The sequence below is a fragment of the Nuphar pumila genome, chromosome 5 (assembly GCF_984573655.1).
Source record: "Nuphar pumila chromosome 5, dmNupPumi1.hap1.1, whole genome shotgun sequence".
Taxonomy (NCBI): Eukaryota; Viridiplantae; Streptophyta; class Magnoliopsida; order Nymphaeales; family Nymphaeaceae; genus Nuphar; species Nuphar pumila.
In genome coordinates, this window is record NC_143253.1 from 128,467,802 (window position 1) to 128,490,726 (window position 22,925).

General features: G+C 38.3%; 1 protein-coding gene across 3 annotated transcripts; it reads left to right on the forward strand.

Moving 5' to 3' along the window:
• Positions 1 to 3,404: 3,404 nt before the first annotated feature.
• Positions 3,405 to 22,699, forward strand: LOC149838657 (tRNA-processing ribonuclease BN). 3 transcript variants are annotated; one of them, XM_090007760.1, is made up of 6 exons: positions 3,405 to 3,550; positions 3,692 to 3,752; positions 3,845 to 3,928; positions 4,010 to 4,249; positions 21,930 to 22,270; positions 22,348 to 22,699. In XM_090007760.1, the coding sequence occupies exons 1-6, from the start codon at positions 3,455 to 3,457 to the stop codon at positions 22,564 to 22,566; spliced, it is 1,041 nt and encodes a 346-aa protein (XP_089863886.1). In that variant the 5' UTR covers positions 3,405 to 3,454; the 3' UTR covers positions 22,567 to 22,699. The 3 variants fall into 3 exon arrangements, with proteins under 3 accessions (XP_089863886.1, XP_089863884.1, XP_089863885.1); XM_090007758.1 differs by having other exon boundaries at positions 3,845 to 4,249; XM_090007759.1 differs by having other exon boundaries at positions 3,429 to 3,550; positions 3,695 to 3,752; positions 3,845 to 4,249.
• The last annotated feature ends 226 nt before the right edge of the window (positions 22,700 to 22,925 follow it).

The window sequence follows — 22,925 nt, forward strand, 5'->3', positions numbered from 1 at the left end:
GAAAGAATGAGATGATCACAATTCATCCCTATCAATAATAACATGTAATAGCTCTCTCTCTCTCTCTCTCTCTCTCTCTCTCTCTCTCTGGGCAATGTCTTTGTTTCATATATACCCTCTCTCTCTCTCTCGGGGTAAGATTCAACTTTGGGCCTTCAGCTTGACACAGAACCCGGCTGACCACATGGATCAAATGGAACTTCACATGATGAGACGAAAGCAATGCATACTCATTGATCGAGTTGTTTAATTTCTTTTCAATTAAATAAGAGCTCATTCTAAAGTCTCTTTCCCATGTGGAATATAGTCATATTCAATATCACAAAAAAAAATTGTCATAATCGACACTAACCATGTGTCCTTTGTTCTTAGACCATATGTCGTGGCATGGGGGTAAAAGATGGATATATTACATGTGTAGGGATGTCACTGAATGTGATTTTATCATATGTCCATCCAAATTCGACCCTGTTTAGTTGAATTTGATAAGCCAAAAATATATCTGATCATAATTGTATGCGGATATGGTTTTGATTTTTTGCTACCGAATTCGCTAAATATCTGAATTTGCTGGATATCCAAACCCATTTACATGTAAAAAAGCCCATATGTCATCCCCCATCTTCCACTCATCCCCTATGTCATCCCCCATCTTCGTAGCTCTCTTAAATCTTGTGATGCAAAAATTGTTTTGATCAAATCTAACCTCTTATAAATGGATTCAACATGGCCAATTTAGTATGGGAACTTTAAGTTAGCATTACTTGTGAAAAACATCAAATAGATATTAAATATTTCAGATGCCAATGCAGTTGGGTGTTTGATGCATGCCATGGCCTATACTAGGCCAAATCTATCTAACGTTGTGAGTTGAGTCAACATGTATATGGCAAATCCAGAGCAAGAGCATTGGTATGTAGTCAACTGGATTCTACATTATCTAAAGGCAAATCGGACGTCGGTTTGTTGTTTAAGAAGGATCCACACAATGATGTTCTTGTTGGGTTTGTTGACTCGAACTATATGCATGTGACTTTGGTAAGAGGAGATCAACTTCAGAGTATATTTTTACTCATCTCATCAGTTGGAAAGCAATACTAGAGGACATTGTGGCTTTGTCAACAACAGAAACTAAGTATATAACCGTAATTGAAGCCACAAAAAAGGCAATGTAGTTGAAAGGTTTGGTGAAATAACTTAAAATAGTTTAAAAGAGTGTTTGTGTGCATTGTGATAGTCTGGGTATTATCTATCTTGCCAAAGATTTGATGTCTCATGCAAGAACGATGCACATTGATGTTCTGTATCACAAACTCATGGAGCTCGTTGAAAGTGATTGTTTTCAACCTATCAAGTTTGCTTCTCAAGATAATACAATATACATGATGACCAAGCCTTTGTCGGAGGCTAAGTTCAAGCATTGTCTTGACTTAACCAATGTTTGTGCATGTTAAAGAGCGAAGACCCAAAGAAGAGGGGGTAATGCATTATAGACAAAAGGTTGTTGTTGAAGTCAAGCTATGCAAGAGCAATGGTTTGACTGTCAAAGGTGGAGATTGTTATTATTGACTCAATAAGAAAACATGTGTTATGTGGAGGAGAGTAATGTGCATGAGAGTCCTGTTATAACTCATCTATCTCATGTAAAGGACAGTCTTCTACGAGGAAACTCTCTCTCTCCACGTACTGGAGTATCTCTTGGCCCTCTGTAAATAGAGGTGAGGTGTAACCCATATAAAAGGTTAGCAGTTAGCAGTCACATCCGTGAGAGAGAGAGTTGACGTGAGGAAGACACCTAGAATATATGGTGTACGGTCTATTTTTCCCTTCTGCATTTTCTCAGCCTGTGTTTTTTCTCGTGAATGCAGGAGTTCATCTTCAAACCAAGTAAATATTGTGGTCTTGTGGTTTATTTTTTTTGTTTATTTGATTGGTGAGAGTGAGCAAAGCTTCTACTGTTTGTTGTTTCTGCATGTGACGACATTGATTGCACAACACTGTAAATGAGTCGAGTACTAACAATGGGGTGTTCATCTCAGCTCGGCTCATCTAAGCTCATAGAAAGAGAAATATATAAAATAAATCAAGAAAAACAACTTTGGGAGAATGGTTACGATGTGTAGCATCGGATGGAGAGGTCTAGTGGCTCGGCCCAGCCCTAATTTATAGGCCTAAATATTTATTTCTCCGCATTAGGATCCAAAAATTTATGATCTTCACGGACATAGGCCGGTCAGACTATTTTTTTTTTTTTATAGTCCAGTCGGACTTACAATGGCAGATATGAACCTAAAGGCTGCATTTTGCATCAAGCACGTATCAGGTGAGAGCCATCTTTGAAAGTATATCATGGTTGAACTAAGTTTTCAGCCGCTCATTCTTAGGGATGGCAGTGGACCGGGGCGGAGGACAAGGTCTCCACCCCCACCCTGTCTCAAAATCCGGACTTCCATCCCTGCACAGGTTTGGATTTTAACCTCCATCCCTGTTTCATGTCCTTCATTCCCAGTTCAAACGGGGCAAGGCTTGGCGGGGCCCTGTTTTCTCTCGGTCCATTGTCATCTCTAAAGAAGAATTGTGAAAGGGGAGGGGAGGGGAGGAGCGGGATGGGTGGGGAGGAAAGAGCCGAAGGCAAGGTAAGGATCGGGACGGGATGGGGGAAAGTGTAAGTCCATCCTCACCTTCAAGTTCCACTGCCATCCCTTCTCATTCTTCAAATTCTAGATGCTGCTCACCTAGGGCATCAACAGCTCTTTAAGGAAAAAAAAATACTAAGGACCCGTTTAAGAGATGCAGAGTCCAACTATGGTATTATGGATAATGTTCATCACGTGATGAACGACGTCAGGGTGACCTCTCACGGATTACCATTGCAGGTAGCTCTGAAGAGCAGATCAAGTGATTTGGCATCCTCACCGTCTGCAATGTAGACATGAGGTCCTTGGGGGATGAAGCCATGGAAGTTGAAGATGTCAGATCACCTGATAAGAAGCTGATATAATTTAAATATATATATATATATATATATATATAATTTTTAAATATTGTTCACTTAAAAAAATTTGCATTTCTTTTATGATATTTATCATGATAAAACACCTTTAAAAAGCTAATTTTACATTTCACTTGTAGTTTTATATATTTTTAATATCTTTATGTTTGTATTGTTTTTTCTTGAGATTGTCCTTGGAAAAAAAAATCAAGTTAATGCAAGATCTGATTTTGGTTAGGCTTGCCCAGATTTGAAAACAAAACAGGCTGAGGCCATTAGGCCTAGGCTCGGTCATGAACCCAGCAAACAGGCCCAGGTGAAACGGACCTCTAGAGTGTTCTGGAGCCCCTTTGTGCGTGTCCATCACACCGGTAGGTCCGTCAATCGTATAAAGGCATCACTAGTTTCGTGTGGGTAAGGTTGGGGGTTTAGGGTTTAAACGGTCGGGAAGGAAAGACCAAGATGGTGGGAAGCGCCGGTGGTCTCTGTCGTCCTCATCCCTTCCACACTCTCCCTTCCTGCAAGGCTTTTTCTGTAGTTCGGACGACTCCTTACATTGTCAGTATTTACTTGAATTGTTTATGGCAATGCATAAAAGATTCTGATGGATTTTCTTTAGTATCACTGTATGTTACTTTTTTTTTCCATTAGGACGTTGGTGGGTTTCTTTTAATCCCGGTATATGTGTGTTTCTATCAGAAGGGTGTGCATGGATGCCTTTTAGGGGACGGAAATTGGAGGTTTCAATTCAAACCCCCAAGTAAAAGTCTCTTCTTCTTTGCCATTTATCAATGTTTAGAAGCTGATTTTGTGATGGGTAGCTGATTGTTTGATTGGCAATTCTTATTTCAGTGCATTTGGTTACTAGAGTGCCTGATGCGAAATGGGTTTGCAAGAGGAGACTTGAAATCTTCTGTACGTCTATGGTTTCTGAAGGTAGTGTAAGTAATAGTGAGTCAGAGTCTGATGAGAATGTGTGGACGAAAACTGAAAGCATTTCTGAGCACAATGTTTCAGGTGGTGAAATGGGTCTAGAACAATTTGAATCAAATGGTGGTAAATCTGGGTCTGTTTCCTTTTGTGGGTTGACGCACCAAGTGATTGAGGAACAGAAATTGGTGGCGTCCATATCGCAGAAAAGTATTTCATCTTTTGTTTGGTTTATCGGACCGGCTGCATTGATAGCATCGTTGTTGCTACCACAGTTCTTTCTCAACAATTTTATTCTAGCATTTACAAGTAATGAGATTTCTGCAGGTATTATCCCCTCGTCCATTCTCAGCAAGTGTTTTTTATGTTGGTTTCATGCAAGATATTGATGTGATTGGACTCGTATCAAAGTTTCAAATCATGGGCCCAACTTAATGGAAGTCCACATTTATTGGAGAGACTGAATTGGGCATGTGTATCTGTCTGTTGTAGAATAATTCCAGTTCAAAATTTTTACACCTGTATGCAACTCTTAATGTGTTTGTTTCTGTCCATGCCCATCATTCCCTGTGCATCCGACATAACAAAGTCACTCTGCAATATGCATGCTATATTTGTGTGGCCCTATACATTTGCATATGGTTCTGATATCTTATGTGCACCCCTAAGTGCTTTCTATTAGTATCTACCTCATTAGCTAGGCTGTACTTATGTAGTAAGTAGCTGCATTCTGATGTCTTGTCATGAAGGGAGAGGGGGAGGAACATAGAAGGTGGTAATGTCACATAGTAGGACGAAGAAAAATAGCTATCAACATTTATCAATTATAGAGCACCTGCCACCCCGAACGAGAGGTCATAATACAATTGCCTTGGCTTGGAGTTCTTTCTCGAGGTTCTTGGTGTTCATGGCCAGAAGGAGAGAGGGAAAAGAAGAGGAGTTTGGGAGGTGCAGGAAGGAGAGATGGGAAAAGATTGGATGCAAAAACTAAATAGAAAGAGATAAAAGAAATCCCCTCCCCTCTTATTTCTAAAATGAAGTATCATTTTATTTATTTTATTTATTTTATTTATTTCTAACAAATTTTTAAAGAGTAAATAGTAATGTGATATCAAAACAGATCATAGCTTGTTTTAATAAATATTAGAAAAGGATTCTTGATATGTACATCTAAACACTACCTTAGAAACATACCACTAATAGGTGGCCTCCCTAATAAAATAAAAATTACAAATGCACCACATGTAAATGGCATTAAACAAATTGCAGAATGGTACTCTTAACAACTTCAGATATTAAATCAATGCCATCAGTAACAGGTCTCTCCTTTGCACTTATTGAAGTCATCTGCTATGATATCAAGGCAGGGGTGTGGGTTGAGTTTCATATGAGTATTATAATTTAGTTTTTATACATCTGTTCTAGTTGGTTTGTAATAGGATTTAGATGCATGAAGTGCAGGATTTTTATATAGAAGGATATATAAGCAGTCTTAATGTTTGTTTCAAGACGTTGAGATTTGCTTGTTGAATAAGAATTCAGATATTTCTACTTTCTGTTTTGAAGTTAGAAAACTCTAGGTGTGAAGCCTAGGAAAATTGCTTGGTGCAATGCCATGGCCAACCTTTGGAGTGATTTCAAGAACTATGACTATCATTCCTGGAGAATCCCATCACAGGTAGACCCATTGTGCTTTTAACAGCCACATTTTTTCACTTCAATATTGGAGTTACAATGAATTTTGATGCATTGGAAAGGTGACATGATGATCTAAACTCCTTATTTTTATATTAGAAACATATTCAGACGTTATCTGCCTTTGACTTCCTGTTGAAAGAGTCTCACAGGGTTTTCCTCGTAAACTCTCTCTGTTCTGTTCTTCTTCTTGTTTTATTTCTATTGTTTATCTCACCCAAACCTAATCAACCCAGGCCCAATTTGCCAAGTTTTTCTTTTCTTTTCTTTTGATGATCAAGCTCGGAGATTAAGGCCCCTCTCCTTTCCAGTAGTAAGCCCTACTGATGGCTATACAACCAGGCAGTTATTCAACCACCCATACCAGTGGGGTTCCAACTTGCAACGTCCCATCACATGGTGACTTGGACAAACTGCCCCTACCAAACAGACAGAGACTCTGTTGGTAGGCACAATTTGCCAAGCTTGCTTTCTGCCTAAGCCTGTCTTTTCTGAACCTGATTGAGTGTAAGATCCTGGTTCACTTTCAACTGTGATTTGAAAGTAGTTTGTTTGCAAGGCCTGCTGTGCTAACTTGGAAGTTTGGAACCAACCAAGAATCCAATTTTGGAAAATTTTTTAACTAACTTGATACCCTTGCAGGAGGTATAATTATGTATTGCTTGAAGATGATCTATATGATCAGAGCCTTGTTCTATGCCCATAACCTATGTCACATGGGTGCGGGTGCGGGGATGCGGCACTTTAAAAAACCTTGGGTGCGGGGTGCGGCAGGGCAAAAATGTAAAAAATTTTATATATATATATATATATATATATATAAAATTTTAAAGCTATGTCACACGGACTCGGCTAGGGGGTCGACGCACCCACGTCGACACGCCCAGACACGGGTGCGGCTTCGGACTCTGTCAACGAAGAGTCGAACTCGGTCAACGCATCGGGGCCGAGTCCATCCATATTTTGGACTCAGTCAATGTTGACTGAGTCTATTTTTGTCCATTTTTAGGGCAAAAAAATGATCTTTTTATATATTTTTAAATATATATATATATGAACCAATATGAGAATTTCGTTGGGGCGTTCCCTACTGAGCGACGCGCTGTACTCTCTAGGCCCGGAGGCAGTGATAAATGTGCAAGGGTTGCTAGGTCGTCGCCCAGAAGCGACGCGTCACACCGGCGCCCGGGTGTGGTGTCAAATAGGCAAGGGTTCCCTCACTTTGTTGGACGGGTGGGGGTAAAGAAGTTAGTCCAAGACCATAAAATTAGGTTAGCCACTTGGAACATAGGGTCTTTAACTGGTAAGTTGGTAGAGTTAGTAGATGTTATGTGTAGGAGAAAGATTGATATTTTATGTCTTCAAGAGACCAAATGGGTAGGTGAGAAAGCTAAAGTGATAGAACCTTGGGGATATAAGATTTGGTATACAGGAATAAATAGGAATAGGAATGGAGTAGGGATTGTTATGAGTCGTCAGTTTATAGATAATGTAGTTGAGGTCCGTAGGAAGGGTGATAGAATTTTACTTATTAAATTAGTATTAGGTACGGATATTATTAATATTATTAGTGTTTATGCACCTCAAGTAGGTTTAGATGATTCCATTAAGCATCAATTTTGGGAAGATTTAGATGGAGTAGTACAAGAGACATCTTATGGAGAAAAGCTTTTCATCGGCGGTGACCTTAATGGACATGTAGGCATTAGTAGGGATGGATTTGAGAATATCCATGGAGGCTATGGTATAGGAGAAAGAAATGAAAGTGGAGAAAGGATTTTAGATTTTGGTTTGTCCTATGATATGATCTTAGCAAACACTTGGTTTAGGAAGAGGGAGTCTCACCTAGTAACATTTAAAAGTGGGGTTAATACGAGTCAGATAGATTTTTTCCTACTTAGAAAGAGAGATAGGGGTTGTTGCATCGATTGTAAGGTTATACCAGGAGAAAGTGTAGCTACACAACATAGAGTCTTAATTTTAGATCTTAGAATTAGACAATGCCGCAAAAGGGATAGACATAGGATAGATCCTAGAATTAAGTGGTGGGCACTGAAAGGAGCTAAACAAGGAATGTTTGTAGAGCAGGTAGTTAAGGAAGTTGATTGGTGTCTCGAGGAGGATTCAGAATCAATGTGGAATAAGATAGCGGGTGGTATGAGAAAAGTAGCTAAGGAGGTATTGGGTGAGTCTAAAGGCGGTGCACCACTAGGTAAGGATACATCATGGTGGAACGAGGATGTCAAATTAGCTATTAAGGTTAAAAGAGAGTGTTATAGAAATCTAAGTAAGAGTCGTGATAATGAGAATTTGGAGAAGTATATGATAGCAAAGAAGGAAGCTAAAAAAGTTGTTCGAAACGCGAGGGCTAAGGTATATAAGGAGGTTTATGACAAGTTGGATACCAAAGAAGGCGAGAAGGATATTTATAGGCTTGCAAAGATGAGAGATAGGAAATCGAAGGATTTGGGTATGGTTAGATGTATCAAAGATGAAACGCAAAGGGTTTTAGTCAAAGATGAGAAGATTAAGGAGAGATGGAAAGATTATTTTGATAAGCTATTTAATGATAGTCATGCTCAAGATCTTGGAGACTTCTCCATTCCTTTTCATGAGATAAATCGTGACTTCATGCGCAAGATTCAAAAGAAAGAAATTGCAGAGGCTTTGAAGAAAATGAAATCAAGAAGGGCAGTTGGCCCAGATGGTATACCTATCGAGGCTTGGAAATGCTTGGGAGAGAAAGGTTTAGAATGGTTGACAAATCTTTTTAACTTGATTTGGCGAACAAATAAGATGCCTAATGAGTGGAGGAAGAGTACTTTGGTGCCTTTATATAAGAATAAGGGTGATATACAAGATTGCACAAACTATCGTGGTATAAAACTCATGAGTCATACTATGAAACTTTGGGAGAGGGTGATTGAGTCTAGGTTAAGGAAGGTTGTCATGATATCGGAGAATCAATTTGGTTTTACGCCTGGAAGATCAACTATGGAAGCTATACATCTTCTTAGACAACTTATTGAAAGATATAGAGAGAGGAACAAAGATTTGCATATGGTTTTTATTGATTTAGAGAAGGCATACGATAGAGTACATAGGGACGTTCTCTGGTGGACAATGATGAAGAAAGGTGTTTCTCTCAAGTACATTAGTATAATTAAAGATATGTATGAAGGAGTAGTAACCAATGTCCGCACTTGTGGAGGGGTGACAACCAATTTTCCGATAACGGTTGGGTTACATCAAGGATCTGCTTTAAGCCCTTTCCTATTTGCGATAGTGATGGATGAGCTTACGAGATCAATTCAAGAAAATGTACCGTGGTGTATGTTGTTTGCTGATGATATTGTTTTGATTGATGAGTCTAGAGCTGGGGTTAATGCTAAGTTAGAATTATGGAGACAGACATTGGAAGCTAGAGGTTTTAAGTTGAGTAAGAGTAAGACTGAATATATGGAATGTCGGTTTAGTAAGCAACGAAGTAGTGATGGGAGTGTAGTGAAGCTTGGTGAGCAAGATATACCGGTGAATGATTATTTCAAATATTTGGGATCCATCATTCAAAAGTATGGAGAAATTGATGGAGATGTAAATCATAGGATAAAGGTTGGGTGGATGAAATGGAAAAGTGCTACTGGAGTGCTGTGCGATCGTAGAGTGCCATTACGGTTGAAGGGAAAGTTTTATAGGACGACTATTAGACCCGCTTTACTATATGGTACGGAATGTTGGGCTGCCAAGAGACATCATATTCAAAAAATGAGTGTAGCTGAGATGCGGATGCTTAGATGGATGTGTGGAAATACAATAAAAGATAAGATTCGGAACGAAGAGATACGTAAGAAGGTAGGTGTTGCACCCATTGAAAATAAGATGCGAGAGAATCGTTTACGGTGGTTTGGACATATTCGGCGAAGGCCTAATGATGCACCAGTTAGAAGGTTGGAGAAATGGGAAAATATATTAGTTAAAAGAGGTCGGGGTAGGCCTAGGAAGACTTGGATGGAGATGATAGGAAAGGATATGAATGCTTTGAACCTCACCGAGGACATGGCGTTGGATAGAAATGATTGGAGGAAAAGGATTCATGTGGAAGACCCAAAATGAATTTCTTTTTTGGTTCATATCGCTGACCCCAATTGTTTTGGGATGAAGGCGTAGTTGTTGTTGTTGTTGTTGTTGTATATATATATATATATATATAGCATGAGTCTCAAACATAAGCCTCAGAAAAAAAATTGTACAATTTGCAAAGTTTGTAAAAACACCCATGCTGGTGTCAAACTTTAGAGGACAATATCCACATATATGCACACACACACACATATATATATATATATATATATATATATATATATTTTTAAATATATATACATATATATAGCCGTGTCCCCATGTCCAAAATTTTTGAAATTGCGCCGCACCCGTGTGACATAGTTTTAAAGTTTTAACCGTTAACATTGTCATAATATCATTCATCATGCATGCAATAAATTAAATTAACAATCTACAATTCTATTCTACATCATAAAAACTAACACCACAATTAAATCAATCTAAATATCAATCAAATAAGTAAATCTGAAAAAAACTAAGTTACGTACCAAAAGTATATCCTACAATGTATATGACAAAGATATGTGAGAAATAGGAAAGAGTAAAAACCACATTGAGTGCAAACTTCAAAGCAATAAAAGTTAGTTTTAACAGGCATTACCAAGGCTAATATCAAAAAATGTGAATCAGTTGGACAAATTCACATTCATTCTGAATTTTCAATGCACATTCATGCAACAATAATATAAAAACATAGAATGAAACGTGCACTATTGCAATATCTTCTAAGCATATTCACAATAAACAAACTTTTGATATTGCATTCAGATGACAGAGAATGGACGAACAAGATTTTAGATATGTGTCTCAACAGGATTGAAAGAACAATAATCAAATTTGCAAAAAAAAACTATTTTTTTAAAATCAAACCATTCGCTAGGAAGGACATAGGATCACTGCCAAACATTAGAGGGCGTCAAAATTGAACTCCACAAAGAATCAGTTTGACGCCAAGTACTAGGGAAATGATAACACTGACAAGAATCTAATAAAAAATATTTTATTTCAAGAAAAACTTCTAAACAGAATATGTATCCAGAATTTTTTTTTCTACTTAATGATCAATGTTAACAACCCGATAGCCAACAACAAAATCACATAAATCAGTCATAAAAAAATCAAATCACAGCATTAGCAAATGCAAAGTTCAGCCTCTTTCACGCACGCACAATTACAAGATATAGCATCATCAATTCATCGAGAAATTTCGGAATGCCCAAAACCCCCAATAACATTATTGAAAAAAATTTGGAATGCCCAAAACCCCCAAATAACATTATTGAAAATGAGAGTGAGAAAGAGAGCGATTGAGAGTGAAAGACAGTGAGAGTGACGGAGAGAAGTGTAATGCCCTGAAATCTTAACCCAAGTTTTGAGTATTTTTTTTTTCATAACAGCGGAAACAAGTAATACTATAAGGTCAAGCATTTCGGAATATTACAGTGGAGAGCAAGCCAAAAACATTTATTGTATTTCACTATCAATGAATAATAACATCAGAGTTTTAATGACATGTTCTAATAAATAAAAAGGAACTCAAACTATTCCGGGAACAGTAAATTCAAAGTCTCGATCAAAGCATCATCCCGCAACCGCTCATAAACCTATTCTTCACCTGAAAAATTATAAATTTATAGTAATTAGACTACAACTGTCTAAGTAGGAATTACTGTAATTTTTCTTACAGGTATATCATATGTCAAGTATGTGATGTGGGTGCAGTGTATGATTTTCAGCAATACCAGAATAAGTAAAGATCTATGATACGACAATCAACAATTTATCAGAAGCTAACTGGCAGGTAACATCATTAGCAACATTTAAATATCTCAGAACCACATATTCCATTGAATGTTAAAAGTAAATGACCACATTTAAAAAATAATTGTGTATGATTACAATTGTAAAATTGTCACTACCTACTCAGATGTGATACCTAATATGATCTAATTCAAATGTTTATCTTTAATTATCTTGCGGGTACACGCGGGCCAAGACAACCATTTTAGAAGCGAACATTCGGGGGTTCATTATTCATGAGTATTTTATTAACCCGAATATTCTAACTGAAACTGTAAATCCTAAGGGAGCGGCCAGTGACTGAGAGAACCTCCTAAAGGCCCAAAACCAAAACAGGATGCATTCCTAACTTCTGCAGAAGAACATGGCGCTACCACTTAGGACACATTTGGTAGTCCGGGTCCCCCAACTCCGAGGACTGGGGACCAACGAGTCATTTTCGCTCGAAACAATTAAACACATGTTCCCGGAGTTTTGTACCACCTACCCTCTCCAAGGTAAGTCCGAATCTGAGTGAGTTAATCTTTTCATTTATTTAAATTACCCAAAGTACAGGGGCATTTCCCCAAACTACCTCCTACTATCATAGTAGTAGATCCCCAACCTTAGTCATTTTACCAAGGTATAAACATTCCATTTTTTTTTCTTGATTGCACAGACCCACTCAGAGTGCTCCAGTACCTTTAAACCAGTCAGGCAGAAGATTTAAAATTTATATTACACATTAACATTCTTAACCCAAGAACTATTGTAAAACCTTATGTACAAGGCTCTTTGCCTTATCCGTGTTCACCCATCACTATTATGATTCATTCAATTTGATTTAAAACGGATCTTAGCATGGATAATGAATCATATTAATGCATCACAAAAGGGCATTATACAACTTTATAAAAATGATAACTGCCATTGTCTCAAATCTGCTATTACTAAGTTATTCCTACTATACTGCAGATTTCATGGGTAGTGTCTTAACCTAATGGTAAAGGAAATACACATCTTGGTTCCCATTAACCCGCAGGTCATGGCACATGCAACTTATGTGAATTGCAAGTGAGAATGCTGCTAAATACTAAGTCTAAGTTAGCTGGAATTTAGATTTCAATATGTCAGGCATCCGTATTTAAAAATGAAAATGAACTTTTTTACTAAGTTTTAGTCTACAATAATTGTAGATTTCCAATTATCGGTCAGCAGCATCACCAAAACAGAAAATGAGCATTTCTACTAAGTTTCAATTTACAACAGTTGCATATTTCAGATTTATCAATCCAATAGTATACCCAAAATTTCAGACCCTCTAAAGCCCCTTGATTTGGGGTACTCGGATACATTATCAGCAGTATACCATGAGGTCTATCTATAGAGAAATCCGAAAAAAAACAAACCCTTAACAGTAATCTGTAAACAAAACCCTATAAACTCCTTTACCTGTTAACCTGAACCCGAAATCCCTGATATATATATATATAAGGTTTCCTAGGAGCCGAAATCCCCAAATCTGCCGATTTGGGGTTCTCGGTAGTCAATAAACCCTATGTTAGAAAGATGAATACAGCAAATTCCAACATTTCGAAGGACCACTCATTCAGTCGTACAATAAGAAAATTTAACATATGGTATCAACAATTATCTAACATCATTACTGAGCAAAATAAACTAGATAATACAAGAGATCTCAAATGATACATCAGCAGTATAACAAAAGTTGACATTTTTTTTTCCAGTTTGTGACAAAAAGCAAAAACCCTGCTGGCTGGGAAAATTTAAAATCCTCTAATCGCAGATTTGGGATTTCGGATTTCCCAACATTCACACACTCAGATTTCACAGTTGCCGAAATCACCAACTTGCAAATTTGGGATTTCGGCAGCCATGAGCCATTGGTTTCCTGGCGTCCGAAATCCAAGCCCTTCCCCCCCTCCCCCCTTCTTATATTTCTTTGACAGACTTACGATCCCCCCCAAAATCAATGATTTGGGGGTTCACCGAGAAATCTCGAGTCCAAGGACTTAGGATTTCCAGCACCGACACCCTAAACTCGACCCACTGAGTATTCTTCTTTTTTTTGAAACATACACAACCTACAAAAGCATTTGTATAGCCGAAATCACTCTCCCCATGCTATTCGAGTTAGGGCTTCCCTGCGACCCTCCTCAACATATTCGAACACCTTCAATACCCAAAAGAAAATACAATGATCCTACCTTAACCGGCGTTTGGGGTTGCTGTTGTTGAGAGGGAGGTATCGAAATAGGTGTGGGAGGCGAGTGAGAGGAAGAGAGGTGTGGGAGGGGAGTAAATAGGGAGGGTGGCCCCCGGAAAGGAAGGAGGAGATGGGTATCCCTCCTTCTACTCCGGCGGCTGCGCACCGCCCCCTCCCATCGCTTTGGGTTTGCGTTAGGGTTTTGATGCAGAGCATCCTGAAGATCTGAGCTTTGAACAGGAATTTGATCCAAATCCAATTTCCAAGATCCAATCCAGGGCAGGTCCAATCATGCATGACTATCAGGGTCCCATTGGATCGCTGCCAACCTAGACCCATTTTGATTATCGTGCTACAATATCTGAGATATTTTGCATCTTTCTCAGAGATTGTATTTTTATTATTCGATTCCATTTTGGCATATGAGGAATCGCGTTAAATATATTTTTATTTGTAATATTTTTTTATTTTTTTAGGAGCCGGATTCTATGGATCCAGATAGTTCTGGTGCCCTGTAGGATCCTTTTGTATCACTAGAGGGTGTAGGGGAACGCGGGTAGTTTTTATTTTTTTGCATTTGCATTTTTCTAATGCGTTTTGTGCAGGATCCAGTTCACTGCCTGTTTTGGATCTAGATCAAGATCCATTTTCAAAGGGGGTCCTAGTTGGCGCCATTTTGGAGTGGACCATCTTGGATCTCATTCAAATCTCAGTCTTGACTGGTCCAAGTCAAAAATAGTTGTTGGACCTTTTAATGCTCATGGCCAAAAATAGCCCAAGTCAATATCGCTTTTGGAGCATGGCTTGGGAAGGCCATTTGCCTCTTTAATGTGGCTATTCCCCATGCTCCAGAACCTATTAATGAAGGGAGGTCGACCAAGGGAAGGGGGCTTTTGGTTATGGAAATTTCAAAAATTTTCTTGGTGGAGAAGAAGTGTTTTGAAGGGTGAAGATAGTCTTAGTATTTTGATCGTATCTCCCTAGATACCGGTCCAAATTACATGATCTTTAGCTTGTTGGAAAGCTAAGATTGTGCCCTACAAGTTTGTTGTTTACTATTTTGCGTGATTCAGCTCAGTTAAGTAATTAAAATCCCTAGTAAGTTTCTTGCTAACGGCATCAAGCCCTTTGGTTGGTGGAAAAGCTCGAGTTTGTGATCTTTGAGAAGATCGACCTTGACGTGGCTGTGTAAGCATTCTTGTTCGTGGTGGTTGAAGTTCCATCTATATTGTTCGTGATTCACTTGTGGCATCGGTTGCTTCCCAACGACAACCATTATCGTTCTCAAACCAGATATCACCATTGGTTTTTTGTTCTTGACCTTTTGCTACTTTTATTCGTATGAGTTTTGTGATCTTTGTTGATTAATCGTTGTTAAGTTGTATTGAATCATTAGAGAATTGTGAATACATGCTTAGAAGTGTTTTATGTTATGATTTGTGTCATTTGGTCTCAAGTTTTTTTTTTCTTCAGATTATTGTTGTGTATGAATGAACTCGGATCCTTTCAAAAAGATCAAAACTTTGTTACGAGATAACAGAGGCGTGTCTGATAAAACATTCGTGTCGGACTCATTTCTGAATGAATTTTCGCGTTCTTTAGCTTTTTGGAAAGCTAAGACAATTTCCTATAACTTCGTAGTTGAACGTTTTTCGAGATTCATTCATTTGAGCCTTTGAATCTGGCTATCAAGACGTCGGACTGATAGAAGTCCACTGTCTCTTTTCTGCTACAGAACCGTCGTAGTTGTGTTTGGTATTTTCTCATTATCTGAAGATTCCCTGCATGAAATTTAGATTTTTTTGATTCTGTGAAAAGCCAAGATCTAAACTTACATCTTTCATGTTTGGAGATTTTGTTGAATCGTTGTCTTTGTGCTCCGAAAATATCGATTTTTGCTACTGTTATTTTGCTTGGAGTTTTTAGTTTCATGCTCGTTACTATTATCATTTTATAACTTCAAAAATTCATAGCGGGTTGTAGGAATATCAAAAAAATGCGATCTTTAGTGTTCTGGAAAGGTCTGGATCTGACCTTCGTTTCGTCAGTTATGAGTTTTCACAAACTCTAACGTTTAAGGGATCAAAAATCCCTTCGAACAATCTGTCCATGAAATCCGATAGTCTGTGTTGGACTTGTCTAACAGTCCCGGTTCCTAGTCCGTGGAACGGACGTTCCTGCTTCAAATCTGGTGTTTTCAGATTCGTTGGAAAGTTGTGTGAGTCGTGCACAACTTTCATTTGGATCATTTCTGTCGAAATACAGTGCTAGAGTCCCAAAAACCCGTTTCTCAGAGTTCTATCTAGATTCTCTATCATTTAAGCTTCCGCGTGCTTTTGGATCCGTTTGGATCGTGGATCGGTGTGTACCAAGTTCACACCGTGCCATTGCATCATTTTTTGTATTAGAGCGAGGGTTGCCGGATTTTTTCAATCCGACATGATTCTCGGTGTTGTGGGGAGTCTAAAATTTTTTTAGGATCTATGCGCTATGTCTGGGCGAACAAGCTATAGGAGTGATAGCGAGTATAACCCTGAAAATGAAATCGGTGACCTTAGGTATGGAACTCAAACTCTGCGGCATAAAATCCAAGATCTAAGTCGTAGGATGAAAGATTTTACCAAAGAGCGGGAGAAAGCATCCAAGTGAAGTCAGCGCGGTTCACGAGGAACGCGTAAGACATTATTATGACTCTGATGAAGAATTTGAGTCAAAATGGGATAAGAAAGCTCGAAATCTACAAAGTCAACTTCGCGCTGAGCAAATGCGAATTGCAGGGATAAAATCAAAGCTTTGTTAATTGGAATTAGGGGAAGAACTTCGTCACAGATCGGAGTTGCTTCAATCCTTGAGGGCGTATGGGTGGTCTGACTCCATTCGTGGGTCTGACCCACATCAGTACTCGTATGCAGGTAGAAAGATGGATCCGCCTAGAAGATCCAATCGGGAGTCTAGTGCTTCAAATTTGAAGGTCCATTATGTGATTTTTTTACAAAGGCAATCAAGGCAGAGTCCTCGTACCCCCGTCTCATCCTTTAGGCTCGGACACAACCCCACCTCATTTAAAACCGATAATTCTAGGGTTAGGTTTGAGGAAATCTCGTGTGTGAGTTGCGAGGACGAAGAAATTTCTGATTCTTCAGACTTAGGATCTCAACAATTCAAAGAAGTCATAATAGAAAACGAGGATTGGGATAGCAAAGAAGAGTCTCAGTGCGAAGAAATTAATCACACTCTTGTTATTTTCACAAAGGATCCTCCCGAAGAGCGTTTTCGTGAAATGGTTGGTGAACCGATATTCGATGAGGAAATCGAGAAGGAAACTTCACCTGAAATTGAGGATGTTCCTATGAGCGTGTTCATTTCTGATCCAGTCTTTGAAAAGATGTATGAAGAGATGTCTCACATCTCGTTATTTTGGGAAATAGCACCTCTAGAAGACCCGTCTCATGGCAGTCTTGATGATCCGGTCTTCGAGAAATTTTATGAGCCCATTGAAGGTACGGTTTTGCCTCGAGATGTGTTTGACATGATTGTCAACATTGATTTGTCAAGTCTCATTAGTACAACCATTTTCGAAGATGATGTCAAAATTGAAAAGACTAATCAAATTATTAGAAATTCTAATGAAATACATGTCAATGAGCACTTAGATATTGAAAATTCTCTTAGTGCACCATTAGAAAATTTTGAGCCTCATGTGAATCCTAAATGTGATTCGGGTAAAGCTGGAATGACAATCATGCATACCCCAAATTTATTTTGGAAACATCAGGATTTAGTCGATAATGTTGATTTTGTATCCTTCATAAATCCTCCTAGTAAGTTTGAATTATTGCTACAATGTCTTGCTTGTGACTTGGCTTATAATTGCCAAAATTTTAGTGAAAATTTTGAAATATTAAAAAGCATGATAAATAAGCAAATTTATTTGTGGTTGACCTAAATTTTGTTATTATCTGCAGCATGTTGATGCAAGGTAAGATTATTAAATATAATGTCTTAGATGCTTTTGAGATTCAATTTCATTGTTCTGCTTTGAATTTATTTGAATTGCATTTTATAGAGCATATTACATTAAATTGCATCACATATTCTTGTCATTCTTCTATAGAATTTTCTGCCTTGTTTAGTACCCTTTTCTTTGCCTTGAACAGATTTTGCGCTGATTACATTTTGAATGTGTGCAAGGATTATGGAGTGGCATTTGAGTAGAAACAAGCTATAAGGACGAAGCCTTTCGACCCAGGAGGGGATTTCGATCCAAATTCAATTCCCAAGATCCAATTCAGGATGCGATCCAGGGCAAATCCAATCATGCAGGACTATCAGAGTCCAATTGGATCTCTGCCAACTCAGACTCATTTTGATTATTGTGCTACAATATCTGAAATATTTTGCATCTTTCTCAGAGATTGTATTTTTATTATTCGATTTCATTTTGGCATGTGAGGAATTGCGTTAAATATATTTTTATTTGTAATCTTTTTATTTTTATTTTTTTTAGGAGCCGGATTCTACGGATCCAGATAGTTCTGGTGCCCTATAGGATCCTTTTGTAGCACTAGAGGGTGTATGGGGAACGCGGGTAATTTTAATTTTTTTGCATTTGCATTTTTCTAATGCGTTTTGTGCAGTAGATCCATTTCCAAAGGGGGTCCTAGTTGGCGCCATTTTGGAGTGGACCATCTTGGATCTCATTCAAATCTCAGTCTTGACTGGTCCAAGTCAAAAAATAGTTGTTGGATCTTTTGGAGCATGGCTTGGGAAGGCCATTTGCCTCTTTAATGTGGCTATTCCCCATGCTCCAGAGCTTATTAATAAAGGGAGGTCGACCAAGGGAAGGGGGCTTTTGGTTATGGAAATTTCAAAATTTTTCTTGGTGGAGAAAATGTGTTTTGAAGGGTGAAGATAGTCTTAGTATTTTGACCGTATCTCCCTAGATACCGGTCCAAATTACATGATCTTTAGCTTGTTGGAAAGCTAAGATCGTGCCCTACAAGTTTGTTGTTTACTATTTTGCGTGATTCAGCTCGGTTAAGTCATTAAAATCCCTAGTAAGTTTCTTGCTAACGGCATCAAGCCCTTTGGTTGGTGGAAAAGCTCGAGTTTGTGATCTTTGAGAAGATCGACCTTGACGTGGATGTGTAAGCATTCTTGTTCGTTGTGGTTGAAGTTTCATCTATATTGTTCGTCATTCACTTGTGGCATCGGTTGCTTTCCAATGACGACTATTATCGTTCTCAAACTGGATATCACCATTGGTTCTTTGTTCTTGACCTTTTGCTACTTTTATTCGCATGAGTTTTGCGATCTTTGTTGATTAATCGTTGTTAAGCTGTATTGAATCATTAGATAATTGCGAATAGAAGTGTTTTATGTTATGATTTGTCTCATTTGGTCTCAAGTTTTTTTTTTTCAGATTATTGTTGTGTATGAATGAACTCGGATCCTTTCAAAAAGACCAAAACTTTATTACGAGATAACAGAGGTATCACTGATAAAACATCCGTGTCGAACTCATTTCTGAACGGATTTTTGCGTTCTTTAGCTTCTCGGAAAGCTATGACAATTTCTTATAACTTCGTAGTTGAACATTTTTCGAGATTTATTCATTTGAGTCTCTGAATCTGGCTGTCAAGACGTCGGACTGACAGAAGTCCACTGTCTCTTTTCTGCTACAGAATCGTCATAGTTGTGTTCGGTATTTTCTCGTTATCTGAAGATTCCCTGCATGAAATTTAGATTTTTTTGATTTTGTGAAAAGCCAAGATCTAAACTTACATCTTTCATGTTTGGAGATTTCGTTGAATTGTTGTCTTTGTGCTCCGAAAATATCGATTTCTGCTACTGTTATTTTGCTTGGAGTTTTTTGTTTCATGCTCGTTACTATTACCATTTTATAACTTCAAAAATTTATAGCGGGTTGTAGGAATATCAGAAAATTGTGATCTTTAGTGTTCTGGAAAGGTCTGAATCTGACCTTCGTTTTGTCAGTTATGAGTTTTCACAAACTCCAACGTTTGAGGTATCAAAAGTCTCTTTGAACAATCTGTCTGTGAAATCCGATAGTGTTGGACTTGTCTAACAGTCCCGGTTTCGAGTCTGTAGAACGGATGTTCCTGCTCTGAATCTGGTGTTTTCAGATTCGTTGGAAAGTTGTGCGAGTCGCGTACAACTTTCATTTGGATCATTTCTGTCGAAATACAGTGCTCGAGTCCCGAAAATCCATTTCTCAGAGTTCTATTTAGATTCTCTATCATTTGAGCTTTCGCATGTTGTTGGATCCGTTTGGATCCTGGATCGGTTTGTACCAAGTGCACACCGTACCATTTCATTTGGTTCCTTCAGAACCCTAACAGTTTTTATCGGGCAGGCCCTGTAGTGGCCCTACCCTTTTAACTTAACTGGGTTTTTTTTTTTACTGCTTACCTTAATACACGGGGATGGCCTGGGTCCGGATCCGAGACTCGAGATCCAACCGCGTGTTGGATCCGTGTCTCTCAAGTGATGTGGATCCGCGACAACTTTGCGAAGTGGATCCGAAGGTCGGATCCAAATAGATCCAACTATGGATCCACGTGATATGTTTATTTTATGTTATATATGTATATATATATTTTGTATAGTTATATATATACATACTATTATACGTATATATATATATATATATGGTTCCTTTATGGATCCTTATTCGACTTATCCGGATCCGTTCGTGGTTTCGGATCTCTTTCTTAGGCATTAACATATTATATTCCTAATACATTTGGTTTATTCTTCGATACGATCTTGTGGGTCTTTCATAGGTTAATATGGATCCATATACGTTATTCAAAAATTGACATAACTTATTATGGGTCTAGGATCCATTGTGCTTCGTAAATCCCTTTAATAAATCCAGATCCAAGAATTCGAAGTTTTGATCATACTCTGATTTAGAACTATGGATCCAAATGAATTATTATGGATCCAACTAAATGTACATTGATCCTTATGGTTTCGATACAAGGATCCAGATTAATATTGAAGTTCTGATATTGAAGATCCAAATGCAATATTGTGGATTTGAACATCGCCTTAAGCTATACCAATTCCCACTAAAGTGTTGTAGAAATTTTCTCATTAAAAATTCGATTTACTTCAAGGATCCAATCTATTATTAAATATTCAATTTAAGGTTCGCGATCCGATATCTAAGATCTGAATGGAATATCGGAGTTCTGAACAGGATATTAGGGATCCATCATTGAAGATCCAAACAGGATACCCTAGATCCAAATACAAATAAACAAATACGATGCTAAAAATATCCTTGTACCAGCTTAAAGATCTAAATCTCAAGTTTATTTATCTGATAAAAATCACGGGTATTACAAGGAGAGAGAGAGACTGAGAGTGAGAGAAGAGAGATTGTGAGAGTGACGAAGTGCTCGTGAGAGTGCTCGTGAGAGTGAGAGTGAGAGTGTGTGAGAGAGAGAGAGACGTACCTGATAATTGTGGAGCGGCCGGAAGGCGTCGGCATCGGCGAAGGAAGAAAACTCGGGAGGATTAGGGCAAAAAAAAATTGCCCTAATCCTCCTCCCCTCAACCCTTTTCATCGGGCATTTTTTTGGTCCAAAAATTGGACACAAATGACCTTGGGTGCGTTGACCGCACCCAGGGTCCGGTTGACCGCAGTGGGTGCCGCACCCGTGTTGCGTCGCGTCGACGCGGGTGCGGCACCTGGTTGGCCAAATCCCTGTAACTTAGTCCATAACAAAAAGAAAGGGAATTCATGGAGCTTTTTGGTAGTCACTTACTGGAGGAGCAGTAAATTCAGCAATTATTGACTAACTTCTGATGCCAACAAGAAATACGTCTCATCCATCAATCTAATGCTCTCCGAACTCCAAAATCTAGTACTGTCCTATGATCTGTTTCTTGTAGCTTACTAAACTTCATGTTGAAATGTGAACTATGCCTTATGTTTTTAAGGACTTAGTCTCCTTACTTTTTAATCTGGAAAATATTCTTGATAATTCTGAAATGAAATTTGTAACTAATACTCCATCTGATGTGGACTGCTAGCCTTATGTATGAAGTGATGCTATCATAAATGAAATTGAACCCTCTGGTAATTCTATAGATAAGGCTTCAATAGTTTGATCATTCACTATGGTGATTTTGTTCTTATGACTGCTGCAGATATTATATATTTGATCTCATCAGAAATCATTTTCTACATTGGCTTGGCAACGTTCCTTGCTATCACTGATTATGTGCGTAGGCCATATCTCCTGTACAGTGCTAAAAGATGGAGCCTTATTACAGGCCTAAAAGGATGGTTATATTCATCGGTAACTACCATGGGCCTCAAGATGTCCGTGCCTTTTCTGGCTGTTTATGTATTTTGGCCAGTGGTAGGTCTACCTGCCCTTGTTGCAATGACTCCATTTCTACTTGGTTGTGCTGCTCAGTTCGTGTTTGAAACATTGCTTGACATATGTGGATCATCTTCTTGGCCTTTGGTGCCTATAATATTTGAGGTATGCCAATTATTACCTTTACCTTGCCATTCAGTTTTTTAGTTGATAATCTTTTAACAATTGGTTGCTTTTTGCAGGTGTACAGACTGTATCAGTTGTCAAGAGCAGCACAATTTATTGAGCGACTGATTCTCTTTGCAAGGAAATCTGCAGCATCCCCAGATTTATTGGACAAGGGCAGTTCATTAGTTTCCATCTTGGTTGTACTGCAAGTCCTGGGTGTTGTCTGCCTTTGGTCGTTGACAACTTTTCTTCTTAGGCTCTTCCCTTCTAGACCTATAGTCGAGAAAATGTGATTCCTTAGGTCTCAAACTTGTATTATGTTTTTGTATAGAGGTGTTTTTTTTTCTTTTTTCGTTTCCCTTTTATTTCCTTTTTGTAAATTCTTGAATCTGGTGTTTTATTCAGACAGTTTAAACTTTTTAATTCTTCGGTCTGCATTAAATGGTTCATGTGTTGGCCTTTCTGTTTTATCGTCATTTTGGTTTGCAATGGACATAGAACTGCTGTATAGTTCTTTAGTTGCAAATGCTAATTGTTACGTTTTCAGCAAATGTTTTAAGTTACTGATACATGGATTCCACTTTCAAGTTCTGGTATGTGATTTTGTTAACATAATTGTTGAAATGATCACCTTCAGGTCGAAGGCATGATC